Raw genomic sequence first — 25549 nt, 5'->3', positions numbered from 1 at the left:
ACGACAATTTTTCCCTGAGAAGCAGAAAGCGGTGAGCGTGGCAATGAAACCCCGCTAGGTGACACTGTCTACTCACAGCAAAGCCCACAGCTGCTCCAGAGGGATAATTACTGAGAAAAGACACCTCCTTCATTAACCCTTTCAAAGCTAAATGAAGCCGTGGACTTTTACCTGCTCTTTACCATGTTTTGTTGTCAGAATAATAGCTTTCATCCACTTCAGTTTTGAGGGTATGCTCTGTGTGCTGGGCTCTCAGACGTCACTTTAGCAGCTGAGAAATCATGTTAAAAATGAGTGGCAAAGACCTGGAGAAGTTCTCTTGCCACAGGGCAGGTGTTTTACTGTGGAACAAAGTGGGGTTTGGTGTAATTTGAAGTGTTGGTTTGGTGTAATTCACGTTCTTTTTGGAGTCACGCTGACACGAATATACATTGGCAGCGTGATGCAAATTGTGTGGGGTGTGACTGAACCTTTTTGTGCACAGCTACCAGAAGAGCCACTGGGAAAAAAAAAAAAAAAAAAAAAAAAAAAAAAGGAAAATCCTGCACTTTGTCAACAATTACTGCAGGTCTGAAACTGTCCAAGAATTTTAGCCCAGAGTAACAAGTAATTTCAGCCCAGCAGTAAAAAGTCTCTGAAGTAACTGCTGACCCCCCTGGTAAAAATAAGACAAAACCCCACTTTGTCCAAGAGGCCCTTCCTACCACATCCTGAGCCAAAAATATACCTGTCATTAATAATATTATATAGTTCTCCTCCATTTAAACGTGGGTCAAATGAGCATCTTAAAAAGAGGCCATAATGACTGACTGCAGCACAGAACCAAAACATTTGGTAGGTTTAAAATCTCCTTCTCCAAGGACCCTATGGGACATGGGCACAATGAGCTTTTTGTTTGCAGCTGACTACAGCACTTTTTTAGTTTGTTTGCTTTACTTAACCCTCAGAGGCAGGCTCCTTCCCTACCATACTCCACGCTTTTTGTGTGTGTGTGTGTGTGTTCAATGAAGTTACTCTTTCTGAGAGGGGTGCAGTTACAGATTTGCTCAAGCTAAAGCCTTCTGATTCACCGACCAATAAAGGAAGGAAAAGAGAGGGCTTTGTTTTTGCCAGAATTAAGTTTCTGGTTTATTTTCCTTCTTTTTTTAATTTTTTTTTTAATGTAGCTCTTAACACTGACAACCTGAGGAACCAGCTTTGCAGAACACAAAGCATAAACGCCCCTGTGCCAAAGAGGAGGAGAACCAAGGCAGGGTCTCTGGACAGCTTTAAAAGTGGCAAAATGCCCTGTCCCTTTCCTGGCTGGCAGCACTCTCCGAGTGACAGACAATCTGGCCACAGACACTGGCCAGCTCCTTATTACAGCACTAATCTTATGTAATGGCAGTGAGCTCACCGCCCTACAAAGTACTAATTATCAACAGCGTTTTCCAGGGGATGTGAATAACCCCCCTCGTGGGGCGGGGGGCCCTGGGCACAGCCCCAAGTAGCTGTATGTGCTTAATCCATAACATGAATAGCTCCAAAGGGCTCCTTCTCTGCTGTGCCTGCTCACAAGGGTCCTTAGTTGGGAAACGCCAGCAATCCAAACACAAAGGGGGAGCTGCCTAAAGCAACACCAGATTTTTTTTTTTTAATTTTTTTTTTTTCTGTTTGGATGGGTGTGCTTTACAGCTGTAGAAGCTATCATTCACAGAGCTTAAGTGAATTATTTAAATTCGATTTCCCGGGCATATTTTCAAGTGTCCCGTTGTGTCCTCTTATCCCTCTGATTAATTATTAAATGCCTCTGCTGATAATGTAAGTTTTGCTGTTCTGTAGTTTGCACTGCATCACGTTTAAAGTATAAAAAGATCCAAGTAGGCAAATTCCTCTGCTCCCACAGTTGTGTGAGTGTTTGGGCCTTGCTTTCTTCTCCTGCAACACTGTGTTATTTCCCAAATGTGTTTGTTTTTACTGCTTAGAGCTTTTTATGATAATTGTGGGATGAAGATTGTCCTTGATACATACTTGAAAGAGTTGTTCACTGTTAGGGCAATGCTGGGAGAAAAGTCTGCAGTAAAGCGCAAGAGCAATTTAGATTCTGTAATTTTCTAAATGTAAATAAAGACTACATACAGCCATTTTCATTCCACTGTAGAATGTAAATCAGAGGGAAAATAATGTTCTCCCACACCAAAGCCAACAGAACAGCCCTATAACTACCCTGAACAGAAGAAAAGCAGAGCTAGCAAAACATACTCTAAAATACACTGTATTATTCTCTCCTGCCTCTTGAATCTATCAATGTAATCATACCTGAAATGTCTGGAGCAGAAATTGGCTTGATTTTCAGGAAGTAATGAATAACAAAGCCCTAAAAGAGCTGGAGTGCTGCGAGTTCTCTGAACACACCTCAGGACCTGCTCTCACCACCTCCACCTTTGAGGCAAATTATCTGAAATCAGGGACTAGGCAGATTTGCCAAAGTTTTCAGCTTCCTGCTCGTCCCCACGACCTCAGATGATGCTTCCAGTCCCAGCCCAGGCTAGTGGCCGTGGCCCCTCATCTCCAGCTCTCACTGAACTTGCCCCACGTGTGAGCATCTGGGTTTCCTGAAAGGACACACACTTTTTGTGCTGCATTAACACAGCTGCCAGCAACTCCTTTCTCTTCATATGAAAAAGGACTGGTGAACCGAAAACCGGTTTGTTGTGTGGCTCATCAGCTCCAGAACATGAATCCACCTCTCCCGAACAACAGAACTACCAAAGAAGTTCCTTCTTTCAAAAAGAGAAAAAATAAATAAATAAGAGGGGAAAAACCAAAAAACAACAACAATAAAAAAAAACCCCAAATATAAGCAAATTGGTCTGGCCAAAAGAAATGCCAGTAATGATATATCAGTCACCTGAAAACCATTGTCTTTATGGAAAATGCCTCCTGAGCTGACAATTAAACTTTAGGCCATGAGAGGTAGGACACAACTACTTCAGTCAAGTAATTTTGCTCTTCTCAGGCCCAGTCTGTGTTTGGGTTGCAGTGGGTACAAGCAGCTGAAAATGTGTGTTTTACCAGCAGATGGTGAGGTTTTATCTGCACAGCTCAGCCCCTGGCAGATGATTGTACCATTTTTGTACAATACCCCTGGCAATGATTGTACCATTCCTGCTAAAAGGCAGGAAACTGCTAACTAGTTTTGAATTAAAAACCACTTTACAGCTAAGAAACAAACCTGCCAAAACCCCCTAAAATCTCACAGATAGTGATGCATCAGACATTTCAGAGAGGTAAATCAAAAAGCCCCCTCAAGTTCTCTACTCTGGAGCAGAACTTGCAATATTGTGATTTAGGAGTGGGCCTGGTTCTCCTTTACTAGGATAATTTCTCTTGTCCTAGAAGGTTGTTTGGGTTTTTTTAATGGAAAACAGGCAGACTCAATGCAAATATGGACAAAAGTCGTGTGGGCTGAGAAGATTTAAATACTATTTCTTGCTTTCTCACTGGATTTGATTGTACTTGCTTCACTGTTCCAGACACCAGCATTTTCCTCCAGGAATTCTGAGAGCTGGAGCATGTATTTACAAGATCACTCTTCATCTTTTCCAAGGCTTGCTTACTGGCATTATTTTTGCAAGTTCAACATAAATTCCAGTTGAAGCTCAAAAAATGTGCACAGGAATAGAGGGGCTTTTTTTTTTTTTTTGGACTGCTGCTACTGCTGGTTTTGACGAATTGTTAACAGAGAACATTTTCTACGGGGGTGAAAAAGAAGGAATTCCAAGGTATCAAAGGTGGCTGATTATGCTTATTCCACTATTAGGCACCTAAACAGTCTTTTTCAGAAAGGCTGAGAGCCTGTCAAGACTACTTTAGGTTCAGTGTAGGTTTCCCAGTAAGAACCTTAATTCTAGACTCTCATGTACATGCTTTGCCCAAATATCATATTTAATGGTGGCTAGCTGTTGGCCTCAGTTTAAAAAAATCCAGAAAAACACAACTTGTCAGGGGCTGAAAATGTCAAAAATTACTGATTTCCTTCCATTGAATGCATTGCTTCAAAAATATTTTAGGTACAAAGAAAGAAAAAAAAAAAAAGGTATTTGATCCCTTTTCCCAAAATTGCCAATAAAATATCACATGGCAAAAGCTGTGGTGGAACCTGTGGTTCAGGGATTCCTAATTCTAGGGGCTTGTTTCGGTTCAGAAAGAAAATTCATGTGACAGAGAAATCACTAAAACTTGTCACCCACAACATGTCTTGCTGCTATTGTTGTTGTTGTTAATTTGCTTTTTCTTTTAAGTTTACCAACCATCAGAACTGTTAGGGGTTTATTTTTAATCCATTAGACTTCATAAAGTCATGCAAGCATGATTTTTTGGATTAAACCAAGCTGTTATTGGAGAAAATTCAAAGAAGTATCAAGATAAAGATGAATGTGCACCACTTGTAGCTGCACAATTACTTTTCCGATAGCATCTCCAAGAAAACTGATATCAGGGGGATCCCCACCAGGCTTGACAAATGTTCCCCTATGCCAGAAGTGTTGAAAAGAATTGTGGATAGATAATATTTATTTGGAGAGTGCAAAGAGTTGGGAAACAAATTTAGAAACAGCTGAATACAGATGCACCCTGATGCATAAAACACATCAAGGCTATTTAAATTTTGGCTATAGGCAAGAGCCACCTCTAAAACACAGTCAGAACCTGAGCATTGGTGTAATAATGCTAATTTTTATGATCACAAATTATGCTAATGCGTTTAAAGCTATCATGAATTCTGCTCACCTGCAAATGCATAAAAGATGAAAGTTTTCTGCCAGGATAGTATTTAAATTCACTGCAATTTTAGGACATCATCAGGGAAATAGATTTGATGCATGTATTTAATTATGTTATCATTCCTATTAATTACTAGAGAAGTAATAAATCTCTGTAACCACAAGAGTGGTTAGAAATTATGAGAAATGAGTTAAAAAACAGGGAAAAGGGAACAAATGAGGCAGCTGCTCAGAACTATGGGATCCAGAAACCATATGGAAGAAGTTATGAGGGAAATCTATAGAAGCAATGAACATAAATGATTTCAAGAGACACCTAAATTGTTTCCGAAGGAAGAGACAGAGGGAAGTTGTTAAAAATGAAAGAAAAATAAGGTGGAAAAAAGATCAATCAGAACAGAAATCTGTTGGACAGATGGTACCACTCTGTTCCTAGAATATCTTAATTTCTTAAAATTGAAAATTACAGTCAAAATATAATGCTCCATTCAGTCAGTAGCCTGAATTAAAAAAATAGCATCTCAGCTCTAATTTTAATTTCCTCAAATCCATAGAATCACAAAGTGCTTTGGACTGGGAGGGACCATGGGCAGGGACACCTACCTTCCACCAGACCAGAGTGATTCATCATTCACTGGCACAACAAACCTGTCTTTGGAATATTTAAGCATTTATCCTGTTTTGCACTGCAAGGTTTGGTGTCTGGAATCACCAGCGGGTGCCTTGGTCCCAGCCCAGATGCTCTGAGCCACCAGGCAGACAACAGAAACTTCCACCACCATTTCCCTCCCCTCTGTGCTGTCACCTGCCACACACTGCCATGTCCTCAAGAAAAGTCTCATTTATGTGCCATATCAGAGAACTTCAGGGCTCCGGTTATTTACATGAAATGGCAATAAATAAAGCCTGCCTTGGCCCAGGTGTCTTTCTACATCAGCTGCAGCAACAACACCTGGGCCCAGATGCTCTCTGATTTAAGAGTTCACAACTGGAAGGGAAAATAATAAGCAGTTTGGGCTTTTTCTTAATGTAATGTGCTTCAGTGGGTGCTCAACAGCAAATAAATCACCTGTCCCTCCTGCAGAAGGGATTATTTTGAATGGGGAAGAGCTTGATTTTTTCCTGTGTCCATCAGCCCTTTGACTTAGGTTCATTGATCGTGGCTGAAGAGGTTTTCCATCTCCTTCTGCTGATTTTCCTTTTTGTTTTAAGGCAGCAAGAGGTATCAACAGCATCTTAAAATTTTACAGGTAAATTATGGGTTACAGGCCTCCTGAACCAGCTGAGGTTGGCTGCTGCAGAGCTGCCACACAGAGCAGGCTCCAGAAATACTTGTGAGGCTCCCCTGTGCACCCCAGAGACCCAGCAGAGAGCTTGGATGCCAGATCATCACCCAAAAATGCATCCTGGTGAGTGAGGAGAATTGCCACACATGTCCTTGCACAAGACGAGCACAAAGCATCTCCAGCAGAGACCCTTAAATTACCACAGTCTCAGATTTCTGAGTGTTTCTGTTTGAATCCTTCGAGAGTTCCCACACATACAATAACAAGAACTAAGAAAAAGACTTTAGAACTAAACCACAAAATATTAGGTGTCCCAAAATGAATTTACTGGCTGCTTGCTTGGGTCCATATTTAGTGACAGGGTTTTGAGGGGTTTTTTTGGGTTTTTTTTTTTTTGGTTTTTTCTTTTTTTATTATTATTGTTATTTGGGTATTTTTTACCACACAGCTTCCCTCTTTGCTGGTGGGAATTTGATAAGCCACCACAAAAAGAAACGAGCGAGTGATTTCAGCTCAAAGGCATCTTACCAGTGGGCTACCATCAGTCCAGCGGAAGTCACGCTCAAACATCTTGTCATTGAGGCCAATCCACTGGTAGTCGTGGCCAATACCTAGGGAACCAGAAGGGTATTTTTATTAACCTTCCCATAAATGGAAGAGATTTCACCAAAGAAAATAATTTGCACAGAGTGAATCAGACATCCTGTTCTGAAGGTTCTTCTGCTCTTTGTGCTAACGACTGGTTTAGAGGCTCTTTTTCAGCTTCTTGATTTTAATTTGGGATGTGTATAAAGATGCAGATTCTCATCTAACAGGTTTAACCGACCCTGTCTCTTCACTCCCGATGGTGTCCACCAAAGCAAACAGAATTAGTTTACTACCTGAGAACATATGAAGGGGAGAAAAACAAATTTAAAAAATGTTACAATCACATATTTTAATCTACAGTTTTCAAGCTTTGGTTAGGCTGAGACCAGTGTTGTCCAGATTGTGCAATGTGACACACAGGAACTACTTCTTTATGCCTAACTAACATGATATATGGTGGCATTGGCTTGATGTCATATATACAAAAACCCTTCAGTCTCCAGAAAATAAGTGTTTCAAAAACTTTCAATGCAAAAACAAAAGTTCCTGTTTTCCTCCTCCCCAAAAAAATTTTTTCTATTTAACAAATAATAACTTAATAGTGATAGACAACTTGTATTAACTGCAGAAGTAAACATTTATAACACAAAGTATGCCTTTTAAACATTCTAAAATTGTGTTTTAAGTTGGAGATGTAAAAGCTGAGTGGTGAGGAGGAGATCTCACCAGCTCTGAGCCCTCAGTGACTCCTCTTGCTTAGAGTCACAGAATATCCTGAGCTAGAAGGGACCCACAGGGATCACCCAGTCCAGCTCCTGGCCCTGCCCAGACCCCCCAACAACCCCACCCTGGGCATCCCTGGCAGCGCTGTCCCAACGCTCCTGGAGCTCCGGCAGCCTCGGGGCCGTGCCCATTCCCTGGGGAGCCTGGGCAGTGCCCAGCACCCTCTGGGGAAGAACCTTTCCCTGCTCTCCAGCCTGAGCCTGCCCTGGTCCATCTCCAGCCACTCCCTGGGTCCTGTTCCTCTCACAGAGAGCAGATTGGAGCTGCCGCTCAGGAGGATGTTGGAGACTGCAATGAGGTCTGACCTCAGTCTCCTCCAACTGGACAGGCCAAATGCCCTCAGCTCCTCCCTAAACCCTTCCCCATCTCCATGACCCTCCTTTGGACACTCTCTGACACCTTCAGATCTCTCTGGTCTTGTGGCACCCGCAATGTGAGGCAGAAGGACCCTGTGGGTACGCACGGTTGACGAAGATCTGCTCCTCGTGGGACAGGATGCTGGTCAGGTGTGCTCCCTGCAAGCGGCACTCCCGCTCCGCCGTGTCCCACGTGCGCCGGTGCGCGAAGTACTTGTAGCACTGCCCCTGGAACTTGTGCCAGCCATAGTCACACGTCTCCGTGTCTGCAGCAAACAGACAAAGCACATCCCTGTCAGTGCACCAAAACCAGGCACGTCTCTTCTACGCCAATGGGTTTTCCGTGGGGCAAAGCTTTGAGAAAAAAACCCGTCTGTTAAGGCGTGCAAAAGCAAACGGCCGTCCTTGAGACTTCACTGTCAGGCACTTCTGCTTACCCAGTTTCAGCATAAGCTGTGAGAATATTACTTATCTAAGATGAATAATTGCAATTGGACGCTTTGTGGGTTTCCGCTGATCAAATTAGGCTGAATCTGGGCAATTTCAGGAGGACATCTTCATCCGTAACCCGGGGTGGATGAAATGCCTGGATGTTGGACTGCAGGGAGTCTACATTTCATCAGAGTTTTCTGAACCTGTACGTGGGGATGGGAGTTTTTACTTGCAAGGACAAATGGTTCTTTGAGTGCCTGTACTAACTTAAGTTTGGAAGAAACTGATAACTGAACATTATAGGAAGGGAAATTATTGCGATTGTTCAGCCCGCAGAAGCAAGGATGCAATATGATGTTTCTGAACTCACACCTCCCACCCCTACCCCTCCCCCAAAACCCATGTTCTTTGACAAAGTCAACTTTAGGCATCAATTTGTCAGGAAGTTTGCAAAGCTGAAACACAAAGTAATGAAATTGCGCGCTGTCTGTGCTTGCAAGAGGCATTGTGCTGATAAGAACGCATCACAGAAAGAATTCACATCAGCTACTGTATCTTTTCAACCCAAAGAGAAATAAACACAAGCCTTGGAAGAGGAACAATCCGTGGATTTGACGTTAGTTATTTTGTCAAGGTTAGGCAGCTGTAAACAGAATGCATGTCAAAAAACAACAGAGTTTCTGTTCCAAGCTTGCTTCTGCAGGGACGAATCACAGAAAAAAATCAGCATTAATAAGATGGGCAGAACAAATGTGATGTCTGAATGTGTCTGAGCTGTGCTCGAGGATGAGAAGGACTTGCCAGTGATAAGAGGGAGTTTTGGGGAGGAGTGGGAGAAACAGCAGGGGAAATGCAGAGAGTTTCGAGCCATGACAGATGCAATGGCATCATATAGGACATTTCAGCACAAGATTACAGCGTCTTCCAGCCATGGCTATCTCAGCACGGGGTGGCTCACGCTGAGGGGCCTCAGTGGCAGGATGCTGAGGAACAGAAACACAAGGCCTGGCCTCCCCTGCCCTACCCACCCACCGGGAATCCGCTACTTCCCAGCAAGTTTTATCAATCCCCCGAGCAAAACTGCATCTGAAGCCAACTGTTCCGGCCTTTCCAGAGCTGTGGAGATGCTCTGGGATGGGAACTGGATTTCTCAGGTTCAGTAAGTCACTGTAGCCACTGGTCAATAACAATGCTTTGGCCAAAAGGGCTCTTTTTGCATTAGTACAGAAACAGCCAAATATTGCAGAATATGCCAAGGGCTGGTGACTGCAAATACCTTAACTCAGTGATTACTTAGGTTTGAGCTGCTACCACCTAAAAAACAACTGTGAAATAGTTTTTCACAGCACAGAGCTGGTTCTTAATTCACAGCAGGAAGAGGCCATTTTCATCTTGACGCACCAAAGTGTCTATTTTTTAAAAAAAGGGTTTAAATCCCCCATGACACAAACTAGATTTTACTGTGCATAAATGGATTTCAAAGTGCAATCATATCACATCAGAGGCTTGTCAGAATTTCTCTGACTCTAATAATGTAGTCATTGTCTTAGGAGTCTGATATCAAAATAATTTCGCAAAAGTCATCAGTATTGACACAAATGTACCAAATGCAAAGGCATAATACAGCTTACACTGATTATCTCCTTCTATTTCCACGAAGTTGAACTGTAGAAAACTGTTTCAGCCTTGAGTCATCCCAGCTACGAATAAAGGAATGTAATCTATCTAACCAAATTGTTAGTTTTCATTTCTTTCCCTCTTGTATTCTGCGTGAGATGTAGGCTGCAGACACAGCTTTAATCTCTGGCATCTAGGTGATTTTTAAAGTTTAGTCTGCCTTGGGTTTTCTAGAACATTTGTTTAACCACACAAGGCTGAATAACAGACCTATGTCCTTTGCGAAGGCACTTAAGATTTTATTATTTATCTTGTTCAGAGACTCCTTTGTCCCACAGGAAACAAGTCAGATAATATCAAGGAGCAGAGAAAAACGTGGCCAGAGAGGATTTCCAGGCTATTCTAATCAAGCCTTCCCTGGCCTTTGCTAGGGAAGAAGTGTAGGGTTTGAGAGAAGATCTGCTGAAAGGCACACTGGGGAGGCAAAGAGGCTTGAAAACACAAAACTGAGAGGACTGCATTCACAAAATGAGATATAATTGCTTTAGCATGATTCATGAATAATACAATTGCTCTTCTTAGGGTAAAAGGTGCCAAGCAGTGACAAAGGTAAAAGTTAAGTAACTTCTGTGCCGGTGTGTATCCCAAACCTTAAAACAAACAAACAAACAAACACAACCAAAAAAGGGACAGAACAGATACAGATGGCTGTAAAATACATATGTTTTTAGATGGTGGAGAAGAGAATTTTTTTGTTTTGGGGAGTGGTTGGGAATTCTGGGGTTGTTTTTGGGGGAGTTTTGCTTTTGGTGTTTGTGTTGTTGGCGTTTTCGGGAGTTGCTTTTTTGTTTTTTTTTTTTTTTAATAGGAGAGGTTGATAAGAAGAGGGAAAAAACGAATAGGGAAAGGAAGATTCAAGAGGATGAAAAATGCAAACCAGGCAAGTAAAAATGTGGGGACAGTTTCACCTCTGCAGTGCTTTGTGCCCAGCGTGCATCCCTTACTCAATGAAGAAAGATGAAAGGGTGACACAAAGGTAAAAGGGTTCCCTATGGGTATAAATTTTTTGTGCCTTTACTGAACCACTAGACCCTAATTGCAGGTGGCTGTAAATTTTCTGACCCAACCACAGTGAGCAGAGTAGGTGCAGGCACTAACTTCCCATTGTGTACCCAATCACAGATTTCTGTAACCTTATTCCAGCATGTGATGGAAAGACTGAAACACTGCTCACCATACTTGTGGTGTTTTAAAATGCATCTAGGATTTATGACAATTTACAGGGGTTTTCAGTGGTGTGTGCAAGGAGTTGCTCTCACAGCTTCTGTTCTCTGTAACTGCAGTTGGACATGTGTAACAACATCCCTAAATACCGCATTAAAAAAGAGTTCTCTGTAGGTTTGATACATAAATAGGTACTGCTTTTTCAATAGCTGCTGACAATAGGTCCATTGTCTTTAAAGAAATTCCAGAAGAGGCTTAAAGGAAATAAAGACTGGCACAGGTACCAGAACATAATGAGAGTCTTACTCAGCTGTGAATTTTATCAGTGACCCTCTGCCTTCAGCTAATGAGGAAATGCTGGAGGCACTTAGCCCACACATCTTGAGGAGAAACTTTTCTCTAGTAAATATTTCTCTAGTAAATATCCAAAATAATCCCTTTTCAGCTGATAGACATCAGAAAGACACCATCTGTCTTCAGAAATTATCTTTTCCTTCAGCCCCTCTCAACTACTTCAACCCCAACCAACCAAGCCCTGGGAACAAAGTGAATTAAATGAGATTGGAGTAATCACAGACATTGAAACAATGAACTTGGCTTATAACAAAACACGGCTCCTGATAGGGTGGCTGAAAACCACAGTTCTTTTGTTTTCAAAACCTGGAAGGGAACAGCTGGTTGAATTACCCCGAGGAGGCGTGTCCTGTTACAAACACACATGTGCCATTTTTGCGCACATGTCCAGCTGCAAGAAAGCCAAACCTTGAGTTTAAAACACTCCTTGAGAGCAGGTAGACACCAGCTAGAGCAGCAAAAGGAGAAAAAGAAAAGGAAAGTCTAGCCAGCCAAGGAAGGAAGAGGAAAATCCACAGAGGAGCTCATCCAGTTCTCATACAGAGAACTCGCCCTTAAAACTGAGGTTCAAATTGCAAGTCTCTACCATTTCCTGAGAGTTGTCATAGGGGCCTTTCACAGAGGGATGACAATGGAAAGACTCATGGCTCTCCCACAATAAAACTCACACCAAGATTTACTGCAGCCTGCAGTCACTCTTTGAAATAGCGTTTTGGGGATATTTCTGAATTTTAAGGGGTGATGTTCAAATGTCATGAAGTGACAAGTAAAATATGCATCTTTCCTTTAAAAAGATACAGGCACTGGGCAAAAGAAGATATTATCCCTTTTAATCTCACATGCACCAGAAGTGGTGCTGTCTTAACTGAGCTAACAATCTAGTTTAAAAGCAACTTTTCAAGGAACTTTCAGCTGCACTATTTCTAGCATCAAATGCAGCCCTCTTCAGGAAGATGTTCCCGAGCTCAGTTTGCTGAACCCTTTCCACCTGGCAAGAGGAAGGGCTGTCAGGGAGCCAGTTCCAGCTCCCTGAGACTCAGGACTGATTTGCCTCAGCCTGGATTAGATCACCCAGAAGGTTCCTTTAACTTCCCCACTGCCAGAGCTCCCTGATGTGCAGCTGCGCTGTCCCCTCCAAATGCTGACACAAGCATGATACCCCTGCCGAAGATCCCTTAGTCCAGAGCAGTCCCACAGGGGCATTTGGGTGAAATTCTGAGCTCTGCATTTTTTTTCTGCACAAGTGTAGTGGGTGCAGATGTGGTCATCTCCTACTCTGAGCTTCATTTCCAACGGCAGTGAATGCTCCCTGATTCCATTCCCTCCCACAGCATTTTGAATGCTCTGCACTGTGCCTAAGAAATCCCTTCAGCCTGACTTTTTTTTTTTTTTAAGCTTTGTGAAATGAATAGTATATTTGAAATTTTAAAAAAAATAATAAAAAAAAGAAGTAATGAAATATAATCTCGGTGTGCTGAGCTCCACCTTTCCTGTGGCACCGAGGTGCACATTCTGTCGTCCTGGCTGGTCTTTAAATCTAGTGAGGTCAGGACTGATGCCTTGAAATAAAGCCTGCTTGCCAGACAACCATGTCTGAATCGCCAACACAGTTTTATTTTGTCTGGTGGAGTGGAAATTTGGCACTAAAACCTTTTCCCAAGTCCCAAACCACTGCAGGACTTTAAGTGGAGGAAATTTAAATTCCAAAGCTGAGAGAGCACAGCTCTGGTTCTGATTGACAAACTAGGAAATGTTCCCATTAACCACCTAAAATGCACTCTCAGGTTGGTCATAAAAAGCAGCTTAAAGCTACCATGGCACTCAGAGCCACTGACTGCTATGGATTTGCTGGAATGAAGGGGAGGAGGAAGGGAGTAAGAACATTTATTTCTTTTGGTGTGAAAACACCATCAATTTTTAATTTGGGAGACAAGATTCAGAAAGCCTTCTCAACTTACAAGGTTAGCCAGACTGCTGAAAAGGTTAAACAGTGAAAATGCTGGAGCTGATCAGCACTGAGATTTTTCATATCTAACAAACAAATCTCTACAGGTTGAGCTGGAAGAGTTTGCAAACCACTCTTCACTGAAGCTGAGAAACAGACATGAAAATACACAATATTAATTAGGCAAATCCAAAGGTTTAGTTCATTCACCTGTGACCAAAATCATTCAGCTGAAGAAAAAGGAAAAAAAAATTTCATAAGCTTTAGCCAGTACACTTTAATACACCATTCCTTTTTCCCAACGGAAATGCCTTCATTAATTTTATTGACAGAACAAATGTTGCTACCCTATTCCTCCTCCCACATATTGAGTAAGCATCTTGCACTGTGAATGTTTCCTGTGAATGCAGTGGGGTTTCTTGCAGGCAATTTTCTGACAACTACAGGCACTTGGCTTTTCAATCTTTATTTCACTTCTCCATCTTAGAAAGCCTTTTACAATCTCCTTGTAATGATAATCCTACACCTACTTTTCCTAAAATAATCCCTGAACAAATAATTTCAAAAACTGTGGGATGAAGTTGTCAAAGCTGTGGTCCCTAGTGGATGAATATATAATCTGTCTTATTCATTAAACTATTCCTACATCTCACTGATGCTTTTTTGGAGGTGATGGATTCTGATGAGTCTTTTACACTACATGTGATTCTTTAAGAGAAACACTCAGCCAGAAAGTAACTCTGCTCCCAATCATTAGGCATCACTACAGTAATGAGAGAGCCTCATTATGTGCCTTCCCAGCAGTTCGCAAGCCAACAAAAGCAAGCAGGCTTGGAGCCACCTGAAAACTGTCGCTGAAAAGCAACACCTGAGAGCTGCTGTTTTGACACAGAACTTGCCCAATATATCAGTTTATATTGGGTACCTCGCAGCATGGCTTCCACTCAGGTTAGCATGTCAATAGGGATTGTGCAAAATGAGAGATGGGGAAAAACCCTGAGCCACAAGTCAGGGAAGTCTAACAAAAATTAGGAGCTCTCCTCACTACTGGTGACTTCCCGCAAATTTTTGTCAGTTTCTTCCACCTTCTCATTTTTTAGGAGGCTTTGCCCCGTTACTCCAGAGGGCTGTTGGGATGGAAATGGGTGTCCAGGAGCACAGGTTAGGGGACAGCCCTTACCTTGTTCACAGAGAGCCCCAACGTAGCTGGGCAGGCACAGGCAGGTGAAGGTGTTGAGGCCGTCTATGCACGTGGCTCCGTTCCGACACGGGTTGGACTGGCACTCATCGATATCTGCAGCACAAAATAGAAGTGGTTTTATTACCCACCCAGCTCCCAGGAGGGAAATGTTCTGCAGCCTTAGTCACGCTGGTGACTGGGACCAGTTCAGAGCAGAAGAATGAGGTATTGCAAAAGATCCCAGTGGTCACTGTGTGGGTGAGAAAGAGGAATGCCATGCAGCGTGCAGCCTTCTCCTGGGGGAAAACTTGACCTGTGCATGTGACCCTGGCACAACAAAAATTCCCATTAACCACCAGGGACCTCGAATGTCTTCACCAAACTCAATTATTGGAACTCTTATCATGTAGCATTAAACAGACTGCTAATTTCAATCTGCAGAGCAGCAGGCCCTGGCATTGGTTTGCATTTCTCATTTCTTCCTTGTCTAATCTTATCAAGAGAAGGACAAAACATCATAGCACTCATGGTCTTGAACAGTAAACAACTAACTATCCCTGCGTCCTCTAGATGCTAAAATACCTTGTCTTCACGTTTTAAATTGGAGCAAAACTTCATTTTATATAATTATTTTCAGCACAAGTTGCTTCTGCACCAGTTATAAGCTAGTATGTGTCTTCATAAAGATCATGTGATGTTTCCTAATGAGTGCTGCTCCTCTGAAACAATCGCAGCTTAAACTTCAATGCAGATTTTGCAAACATCTCCATCCAAAAGTGAACTGCTGGTAGTCGTTCGCTCATTAAAATACAAGAAAGAAGCTGGACTTATCCACAAACCAACAAACAACTAGAAATAATTGCTGCATCATTGGAAGGCTTTAAAAAAATATATTTCTATTTTTAAATATGCTCTGATCAAATGTTACATGAGGTCCAGTCATTTTATCATACTTTGGCTGGCTTTCTGGAGGGAAAAGCTGGTTAGTCTGAACTGTACAGGTGAGTCTCTTGAAATCTACAGTCACAGGAGGTGCAAAGATGTCACAGGAAACTGGAAGAGGTTTCTCAGCTGGAATTTTTACCAAAATACTCATTTATACCAAAGATGCATACGATTATGATAATATTTAAATTTTCCTGCAAAAGTTTTCAAGTTTGTGTTCAGTGCTCAGCTTCACAGCCACGTTTGGGATCAGTTTTATTTTACCATCCTTTCAAATAACGATGTGAAGCTCTTAGGGAACTATCCCAAATATTAATGTCTATTTTGTTTTATTTGGTGTGTTTTGGAATTCAACGCTGTGAATTCCAGCTCCTGCAGTTCATTTACATCTCCTTTAACTCCTGTGTTGAAGTGCACAAATCTGTGCACTTTATGGGGAGAGAGAAAATGGGAGAGAAGATGGGGAACTCTCCATTCAATTGTCCTGAAGTAGGGCCTCAGTGTAGAATTTTTCAAATGTCCATGCAGGCTTCAACTTCAAACCACACCAGATCTCATGTACAACAGCTTTAAACCTGAGTTAATCAGCACCCAGATGGCACCAGATTACCTAATTCACACTGCTCCCCGTTGAAACCTGGCAGACAGGTACAGATGTAGAAGGAACCACGTGGGTAGCAGGTACCACCATTGAGGCAGGGGTTGCTCTTGCATGGATCTTGGCCTGTTAAACAAGTAGAAAAAGGAATTTGACTCCCTAGTTTCAAGCAAATGGTGTATTTTTGATTTTTGGGAGAAAAAAAAAAATCTTTCTTCACTGCTGCATTGGTGGTGCAGGCTTTACTGTAGCTACAGAAACTCTATTAACATACTCAACTACTGAAAATAAGATTTATAAAACAGTAAAGCTTGTCTTCAGGCATCACTACTTTCAACGTTAACAACAATATGGCATTTACTACAAACCAATGTAAATTACTCTCAGAATTATACTTTTTTCACAGCAATCTGTACTGCATTTGGCAGTCATGATACTCTGCTGAGGATTTAGTTTGCATGACATGACAATTAATTATAGCTGAAAACAGTTAAACATATGCAAAATGAATGGAAAATGCTTTTATCTTGAACAGGGTTAGTTTATGCAGAATGACAGGGTACACAGAACATACTGACTGGCTGCTGCTGTTTGGCTCCCTCATATTTAATCAGTCAATGCCCACAAAGTCTTATTTCTTTTCTCACATGTGTATTTCCCACTTGCCTTTCTTAAAAATACATTTAAAGACTACAAACAAAGGCACTGAATACATTTGTAACTGGACTAAACATTAAGATGAAAACTTACCTGCTGTGAAATCCTCGGTTGTTACGGGAGTTAGCTTTTAAATACCATTTCCTTGAAGAGGTTTATGCCTTCCAGTGATGTTTATTTCCACTGAGTTTAGATACCTGGGTATGTGCATTTGATTTCATGCCTAGGAGCACTCACTCACACAAACAAGTACACACTAAACCATTTCTAAGAGTTAGTTTCTCAGAGAGAGAAGGAAATCCTGGAGACAGTCCTTGTGGGATGCAAAAATAAAGCCCTGCCTTTGAAAACTTACAAAATGGGTAAGAGAGTTCTGTAAGTCAGAGGCTTGAGAAAAATTAAGATTTTTTGATCACATTTTCCCAAAACAATCTGACAACGATTTATGGAAAAAAAAAAAAAAAAAGTAAGAGCATCTATTTTACTTTTGCAAATTAGACATTCAAAGTCTTCTTAATAACAAGTTCCCTGTCTAGGTGTGGGAATGCAGAAGGTCCAGCTGAAAGCCCCCAGAGGGAAATCCTATGTACATAAGTTTAGGATTGTAATCAAGTAATTAAGGATTTCACCTTGGAGGTTTTGGAAAGGATCTGATCCCATCCATTCGACAGGGTGCTTGTTTTAGGACTGCTTCACTGAAAGTCACAAATGTGGGCTCTGTTAAGAACCTTAATGGTGTTTTTTGTGTGTTTGCTGTCTGTTTGTCCTCCTACAGACTGGATAATTGCCCAGTAAACATTTTCAAATCGACAGCTACCTGGATTAGTTGAGAAAAAATAATAGAAAACCCTACAAAATCTGGCCAGCTCAGTTCTTTCCTCGGCTGTACCTAGACAAAATATGAATTGAAGTGACTCTACCGGCATCACCCATGTATTTGATGAAATGGTGCCCAATAACCATCATGGGGAAAAAAAATACTGTGGCTAATGACATCTAACAAAAAGTTTTGTAATTTTTAAGAGACAGACACTGTATCAACCAGTTAAAGCTACAGACAGGCTGAAAACAATGTCTTGGTTTCCTCTTTTGTGAAAAGTTATCTTGTAGGTCAAGATTTTTACAGAAAACTCTGATCCTAAAATGTTCGCTGTTGCTTTTTAAGTCAAGATGTTAGAAACAGCCCTACCTATAAACCAATTGTGTAAGAACTATCACCACGCTCACAAGAAAAGCCATCAGATTAAAACTGAAACATGGAAACTGGCAAATGAAATCATTCCAGCTGAATGCCCTACCACAGCCAATGTTACCTTCCTGTCTTTTAGAACTGGCTAGTTACCTCCAGTCTGATCCAGAGCTCCACGATGCAAACACCGATGGAAAGTCACTGGGCTTGGGTTTTTTGGCACCCCCCCCCAATCCTCCTCCACCTTGCAGAGTCACAACCAGGCCAATTTCTCAGCTGGAGGGTGACGAGGTCCACTGTCATTTCACATGGAGCTCTGATTGTCACACCTCTTACCAGAGCTTGGGCAACACCTTCACAAGTACCACAACACACATAACACGACAGGGATCATAGTTGGGAAGTTACCTGGAATTTGCACTGCTGTGCCTTCAACTGAACCCACACTGGTGCCAATCACGAAATCTGATCCGTTTGTGACTTCCGGAAGGGAAAATGTCGAAGTTACGGCTTCCACAGTGCTTGGCTCCTCAGAGCTCACTGTTGACGGCTCGTTTTGGTAGGGACTGTTTCCAGGGGCAAGGCTGTTTGTTGCAATGTTAGAAGAGATGGTTGTGATCTCCCCCTGACCAAACAAAGCTGATTGTGTTTCTGTGCCTCCCTCTAAAATCTGGGAAGTCGACGTTAGCATTGTCACTGCTTCCTGGCCAGGCTTAAATCCTTCACTTTCAATGCTGTTGGGTGAGTCTGAAACAGTTGTGGATGCAAGCCAAGGGTTTTGTCTCTCAGTACTCCTGTCTTCCTCTTGGCGAGGGTTATTCACTCTCCCTGACGAAACCTCGACTTTTGTTGTGCTGATTTTTGGAACATCTGTGCTCGCTCTTTCTCCAAAATTCAGAAAAGCAGTAGGCAAGACACGTGTTGATGGAGAATCTCCAGAAACATCAGCTTCTTCCTCACCAGCTAAATCAGTTACAGGGATTTCTGTCTCCTCTGGCCTGCCTGTTAGAAGCCTACCAAAGTGAGGGGTACTTTCCGTGCTTGTGCTGTCCAAACCAGGCTCGGGAGAAAGCTCCAGCAGAGAAGGCTCTGTTGTGTCAAGAAGGTCAGTAGTGGGTGGTTTATATGTTACTGTAATATCAGAACTAACCTCTTTGAAGATTTCTCCTGATGAATGATTGGACTGATGTGAATCCCTTGATGACGATGATGATGATGATGACAATGACAATGATGATGATGATGATGATGATGATGATGATGATGTGCTCGTAATGATTACCTCAGGATACTCAGATACTCCGTTTACTAAATGAACAGTTACTGAGGATTTAGGAGTTTGAGGAACAGAATAAAAACTCACTGGATCTGTTTCCTCGTACTCTGCTGATGCTGATTTAATGTTCATGTACATGGTGGGACGATTCCCTGCACTCGTGGTAGGTGACACAGTTGTCAGCTGGGATGTAGGCTGTGTGGTGACAACACCTAACTCAAGCCTGCCGGTTGTCAAAGCCTCTTCTGGCTCGCCAGTTACAAGCGGTGTAAGAGAAGGAACCACGGGCTGGTTATCAGCCAGTTCTTCTTGGCCCATCCCAGAAAAGCCAGAGACTGTTTCACTCTGATCTGCTATTACTTGGTTGTTTGCTGAAGTACTTGGCTCATAGGTGTCTTCTGTGGGGCTGGTTACATCAGGTTTAGACTCGTGAGGTACCTGAGGGCTTGCCAGAGATGGCACTGTGGGAAGGAAAATGCCCAGTTCAGAGGGTTCAGTGGTAGTGGGTGTTTCTGTGGAGAAATTCACGTCATTCCCTGAACCCAAATCCATGTCATCTGAGGTTGGTCTGTGCCCAGAAGTCACCAACTCTCTGCTTGGTGGACTGGAAGTAGTCAGAGGAAGACTATAACCAGATCCAAGTGTCTTTTCTTTGGCTATGGAAAACTTGGGAGTGGAATGATAGTTCTCTCCTTCAGCTGTCGTGCTATCATCATATCCATATGTTGACTGTGTAACATGATTTGGCATTGTCTGCACACTTATTATATCTTCAGGCATTGACTTTGGGTGATCCATGTCTATAATAGTTGTTTCTTCTGGTGGGGTTTGCAGTCGTTCTTCAATCAGGGTAATATCACCATAAACAGAAACGTTCAGTATAACACTTCTTTTGTCATCAATCATGGGAATAATTTTTTCATATAACCCAGTGTCGCTTGTTAGTTCTTCTGATGAAGCTGCCTTTGGATGAACAGCAGATGGATTTGCAACAACCTCTGTTTCTTCTGTAAAAAGGGAGGCTAGCCGTGTGATTGCAGTCTGTGATCCATCTCTCGGTGCCTCTGTGGTCATAACATTGGAATAAACACGTCCAGGAACACTAGATGAAACATTTAGTTCTACTTTGGACACAGTGGGTATTGAGAAATGAGTAAACATATCAGGGGAAGATGAATCTGAAACACCAGCCCAGCCAGATCCTTCCCCAGAGCTCTCAGGTAATACTCTGCCTGGCACTTTTGTTGTTGATGTTACAGGAGATTCCTCTGTTTCAGGATTGGGAGTTCCATTCAGTATAACAGATACAGGAGCTGTGCCACCTTTAATCAGAAATTGTGAATTTTCCTCTTGAGAAATAGCTTTAGAAGTGGCTGTTGTCTTGTCTGTTTCGTTTTCTCCTCTCCTATAGTCAGTTTCCTTCTCCTGAGGTTCTTCATTCTCAACAAAATAATGCGTGGTGGCCTCAATCTCTTTAGAGATGAAGCTCTTGGAGCTGGCTTCTGCTAAAGCTGGGGAGCTGAAGAACGTGGAGGTGGGGAATTGGTCTCCAGTTTCTGGCAGCAGCTCAGCTACAGCGCTTGTGACTTCTTCATTAACTTCAGCATTTGCTGGAGTGCTTCCTCTTTCAAAGTCTTGTGTCTTGTCAGTGGAAAGTTCAGGTCCCATATTTGCGTGTTGGGAAGTTTGAGGACTTGAGGTATCCTTGATCTCCTCGACAATAAATGGCACTACAGAAGGAAGAACAGCAAGGTCATCTCCCGACCCCTGTCCTGAAAACAGTGGATCACCAATGAGCTCGTCATGTGACAGTTTTTCTTCCGTAGGTGTCGGGAATGTTCGGGGAATATCTTTTGTAGGGAAAATGTTTTGCACCAGCTCCTCCTCTTGCTCTATAACTATGACTGGAGAGCTGATGAATTTCCTTTCAATTGTTACAGCCTCAGTTACTTTGTCATCATTAAATGGCAAAAGTATTTTTTTAACAGGTTCAGTTTCTAATTCTTTTTCTTCCAAATATGGACTGAGAGTCGGAACGTGTAAATATCCCGGGTGTACATGGCTAGCCTGTGTACTTCTAAAGAAGAGGTCTGTTGTTGTTTCTTCAGAAGATTCCAAAGCTTTTGGAGAAATTTCACTTGGCCTCTCTTCCCCAGAATGTATCTCTTCCATCAAAGGAATCTTCGTGGAAAATGTTCTCACTGCCAGCTCATCAATGGTTTTCTCTTCAGTTCTCATGTCCCATGCAGTTCCCACAGAGGTTACTTCATGTTCAGAACTTGTGACCTGCTCATCAGTGTCTGTAGTGGAGGCAAGATCCAGAGGTGATGTGCTGACAGCTTGTCTGTCATCCTTCTCCCATGTTTCTGGTCTCCCGGTAGGGGCAACTGCTGTTTTTGCAAATGATCCAGTGGATGTGTCTGGTTCTCCAGATCCCTGGTCAGTAATTGAGAAATGACCTCCAAATATTTCTTCAGTAGGTCCATTAGACATAAGTTTTGTGGTGCTGCTGTCATCTTTGATTTCTTCTCCAGAGCCATGCTCAATCAGGAAAATCTTGCCCAGTGAGACAGTTGAAGAACCAATTTTTGCATCTTTGCTTTCTGTAGGTTCAGCTACTGCTTTTATACCGCCAGTACCGTGTGTCACCACATCCTCGTGAGGGTTGTTACTGACCACTGACCCTGGAGATGATGTGGCCTGACCTGTTTCTGAATCTCCAGTGTCAATTCCTGGTGCAATGTGAGATGTTATCTCTCTTATAGAACCAGATTTTATGTCAGAAGGAGCTGTGTAGGTTGGTACTGTTTCCTTGTTTGGTTCTTCTGGGGTTTTTGTGCTAAACATATCCAGGTACATCTGACTTTCTACTCCAGACCCCTCTGTGAGGTTCTCTGACCCAGTACTCAAAACTGTTACTGCAGATTCATCTATTCTTGACTGCTTTTCATATTCTGTTGTTGCATCCTTCGGTGAAGCATCATCTGTGCTGTAAACTTTTCCTTCATACCTTTCTGTTTGTGTTTCAGTGACAGGCCTTAACGGAACCGAAGTCAAAGTAGCAGACTCAATGATAAAATCTATGTCTCCAGAACCTGGATCAATAAATGGGGAGCCAATACTTACCACTTTGCTTGTGGGACCCCCTGAAAATATGTCTGCTGGCTCTTCTGCTGATCCTTCATTTACAAAAAGCTTCTTCTCTCTCAAGAGAGGAATGGTGGTGACCTTTTTGATTTCAGAACCTATGGTACCTGGTACTGTTTTTCTGAGTGGCTCTTGACTTACAGTTCCACCTTCACTTGTAGTGCTCCCAAGTTCACTCAAATCCAAATTTTCCTCTGGAGCAGTAGCTGAATTTTGGTGACCTGCATAAACAGTGGTCTGTATTTCTTTTTCATCATCAATACCCTTTTCAGTTACAAGAGAGCTGGCAAATGTTTTTTCCCTAATAAGTTCAGACACAGAGGTGGTGGCAACAGTTACTTCAGGACTTTGATCAAAAGCAGAATAAGGAGTACTTATAGCTCTGGGCAAAGCAGAGGTGATTCCTGAATCAGTTACAGAAAATTGTGTTGGCAGTGCTGTGCTGGAGCCCAAGGAAATGTCTTTCATTGAAAGTGTTTCTGTTACTGCTACTTCCTCTGTCACAGCTGAAGTTAAAGTGATGCTATCTTTTACATCTCCAGAGCCTTCCAGAACCATAAAAGAAGCAGCACTCATCTCAGGCTTTGCTGTATGACTTGTTTCCAGAATATTTTCAACAGGGGAATTTGCGATAAGTTTAATAGTTGTTTTATAATGGTCTCCTGGAGCAGGGGTTGCCTCTTCTGGAATAAGGTCAGTTACACCTTCATCTACTGTAGCAGGAATAAAAGCTGCCTCCAGAGAAGCAGTTAGAGCAGAACTTTCCACAGTAAATCCATCAGGAGAAGATGTTATACCAGAATTTTTTTCATCCTCTTTCCTTTCTGTCGTGATTTCTAAGGCTGAAGTGGACAGATCAGATTCGGTGGAGCCATCTCCAGAGGATTCACTAGAAATTAAAAGCAGATTTTTGCTACCTTTAGTAGAGCTCTCCTCAGTTCCCTGCCATGTCATGGTCTCTCTATTGTTTTGCAGAGACTGCTCGTGTGAAGGAGTGGTGGCTACTGATTTATCTGTTGTAACAACTTCAGACTCCCCACTATAGACAGGTTCTAACATTGCAGCCCCTGACGTTGGTTGTGTAACCTCAAATGACCCTATAACTTCTCCAGCTTTGCTTGGTTGCATAGTACCAGAAGCTTCAGATTCATTTATTATAAATGTGTTTGTTTCATTGATTTGAGAAAAGGTCACATTTTTGGAATGTGCAACGCTTTCAATTTGGTCACTCCTCGCTTCCTCAGCTTTTGTGCTTTTAGGTGCACTCGTAACTTGTTGCTTCCCATTGATGAACTGCAAAGCTGGAGGAGTTGTAACATCAGTAGCATTTTCGCAGTCTTCGTCTTCTTCAAACTCTGCATAGTTTGGAAAGAAAGGATCCAGTATTATATATTCAGACGAATCCTGCACAGAGTCTGAAGTACAGGGTTCAGTCTGAGCTGACTCTGCATCAATGTGGGTTTCATCTACTGCATGAGGAAGCATGTGGCGATTGAACAGATCCAAAAATTCATTCACCGGGTGATCTGCAAGAAAAAGAGAGCTTTTCATAATCCCTAAGTGACAGTAGACACATGAAGTACAAGAAATCCATCAGAGAAAAAAAAACCCAAAACCAAAAAAATCAGAAATTCAGTAATTTGTTGTAAATTCAGTGTGTTCCTCTATTGACACTAAGTTAAACTCTGCCATGGTGTGTGACATTCTAGTTGGAGCCTCTCTGCATATTGAACACATTGATTATTCAGTACTGTTGATTTCCACATGTCCTTGGTCCCAAACCCATGCCTGAGTTACCTTCTACAGTTTTCAGCAAAGATGAAAAACCATTTTTCAGACCAACCTGCTGCAACTGTTTCCACGGATTTAGACACTAACTAACCTTTACCAATAACTGAACTGAGACAAAGCTAAGCAAGGCAAAGGCTAAAATAAAATAAGACATATAAAAACTCCCTCTGCATCTCCATTTTTCTTTAGTATATAGTAATTCAAATTACTAGGAGCACCAAAACATCTACATCACTCTGCTCACTAGACTTGGATCCTAGGTCAGTGAATAATGTCGTGCTTTGCAAACTTGTTGCTACTTTGAATTTTAAAGCATTATGCAACAAATTAGAAAAAAATATCACAGATTCGAAAGTCAACTCCCACTCAGACAGTAACATCAATGAAGTGCAGTAATTTTCTTCTGTTTACCACTCACTGAATTATTTACACACTCCCACAGGTTGAAAACCTCTCACAGTTTGTTTCTAGGTGGCCAGGGAGATAAAAAGGAAGAAAGAAGATCTAAGAAGGCAAGATTTTAGCTGCAGAAAGCCTCCTGAATTCCTCCAAGATTTATGACCCCAGATTCCATAGACACTATTTAAACTTGCCCTTTCAGCAAAAACATTACTTCAAACCTTCTGTTCCAGACAATGGAAGCTATCCTAATTAAAACAAAATTTAAAAAAAAAAAAAAAAGGGATACAACAGACTCAGAAAAAAAAGCCGTATTTCCAGCTTGGCCAACTGACTTGAAATTGGAAACCCTGCTGAAATCCTATTCCATCAGTGTTTCTTTCTTCTGGATCTATGTTTATGACCATTTTGCCCAGAGAGGATTGCTTTCTTTGCTGGTACAAACTGGTACAGCCAGTGGAGCTTTGTCCACATCCAATTTACAGCACTGTCAGCAACAATTGCTTCCCAAAAAATATCTCCAGTACATGACAGAGCTCCATTTTTTAAGCAAATCTTCCTCACTAAAACTATCCACAAGACCTAAAACAATGAGAACCTGAGGTTAAGCACTTCATCAATTTGAAGTAATCCTCCTACCTATGAAGATCACTTAACCTCTGTTACTACTGAGTCCTCAGAGACAGAATCATCAGGTGATCATTCTGGAAAAGAATGTATTCAATCAAGTTAAACTGACACAGAGCACTACAAAAGGTTTGTGATTCTTTGTCCTGGGCTGGCTTGTGTGTGCAAATTGACTTCAATTTGGTTTTGAAAAGGTCATTGCAACTCCACTGAGAATTAATGTTCTAGTGTCTCACACTGTGTTTACAGCTAAACTCATGAACTATTACTGGATCTGAGCTTTGCTAAAGCTCCAGCTGAAGAATACAGAGAATAAATCACCTTCAGCATTGTTTATTTCAACTACAGTGTCAAGTTTGTGCAGCACTAAGCTCAGTGCTCCCTGTGAAACA

The 25549-nt window shown here is 42.0% G+C and overlaps 1 protein-coding gene across 3 annotated transcripts in view; it reads right to left on the bottom strand.

Moving 5' to 3' along the window:
- VCAN (versican) overlaps positions 1-25549 on the bottom strand; it is a 98876-nt gene that overhangs the window by 9884 nt on the left and 63443 nt on the right. For all 3 annotated transcript variants that reach the window (XM_032095551.1, XM_032095552.1, XM_032095553.1), the window contains 5 exons: positions 18326-23866; positions 16084-16197; positions 14529-14642; positions 7884-8042; positions 6578-6660 (listed from right to left, as the gene is read on the bottom strand). In XM_032095551.1, coding sequence (XP_031951442.1) covers positions 6578-6660; positions 7884-8042; positions 14529-14642; positions 16084-16197; positions 18326-23866 — 6011 coding nt within the window. The remainder of the gene's footprint in view (positions 1-6577; positions 6661-7883; positions 8043-14528; positions 14643-16083; positions 16198-18325; positions 23867-25549) is intronic.

This window comes from Corvus moneduloides, chromosome Z, assembly GCF_009650955.1.
Source record: "Corvus moneduloides isolate bCorMon1 chromosome Z, bCorMon1.pri, whole genome shotgun sequence".
In the NCBI taxonomy this organism is placed as follows: domain Eukaryota; kingdom Metazoa; phylum Chordata; class Aves; order Passeriformes; family Corvidae; genus Corvus; species Corvus moneduloides.
Note: the sequence above shows the minus strand (reverse complement) of the source record. Positions and strands in the feature narration are given on the sequence as shown.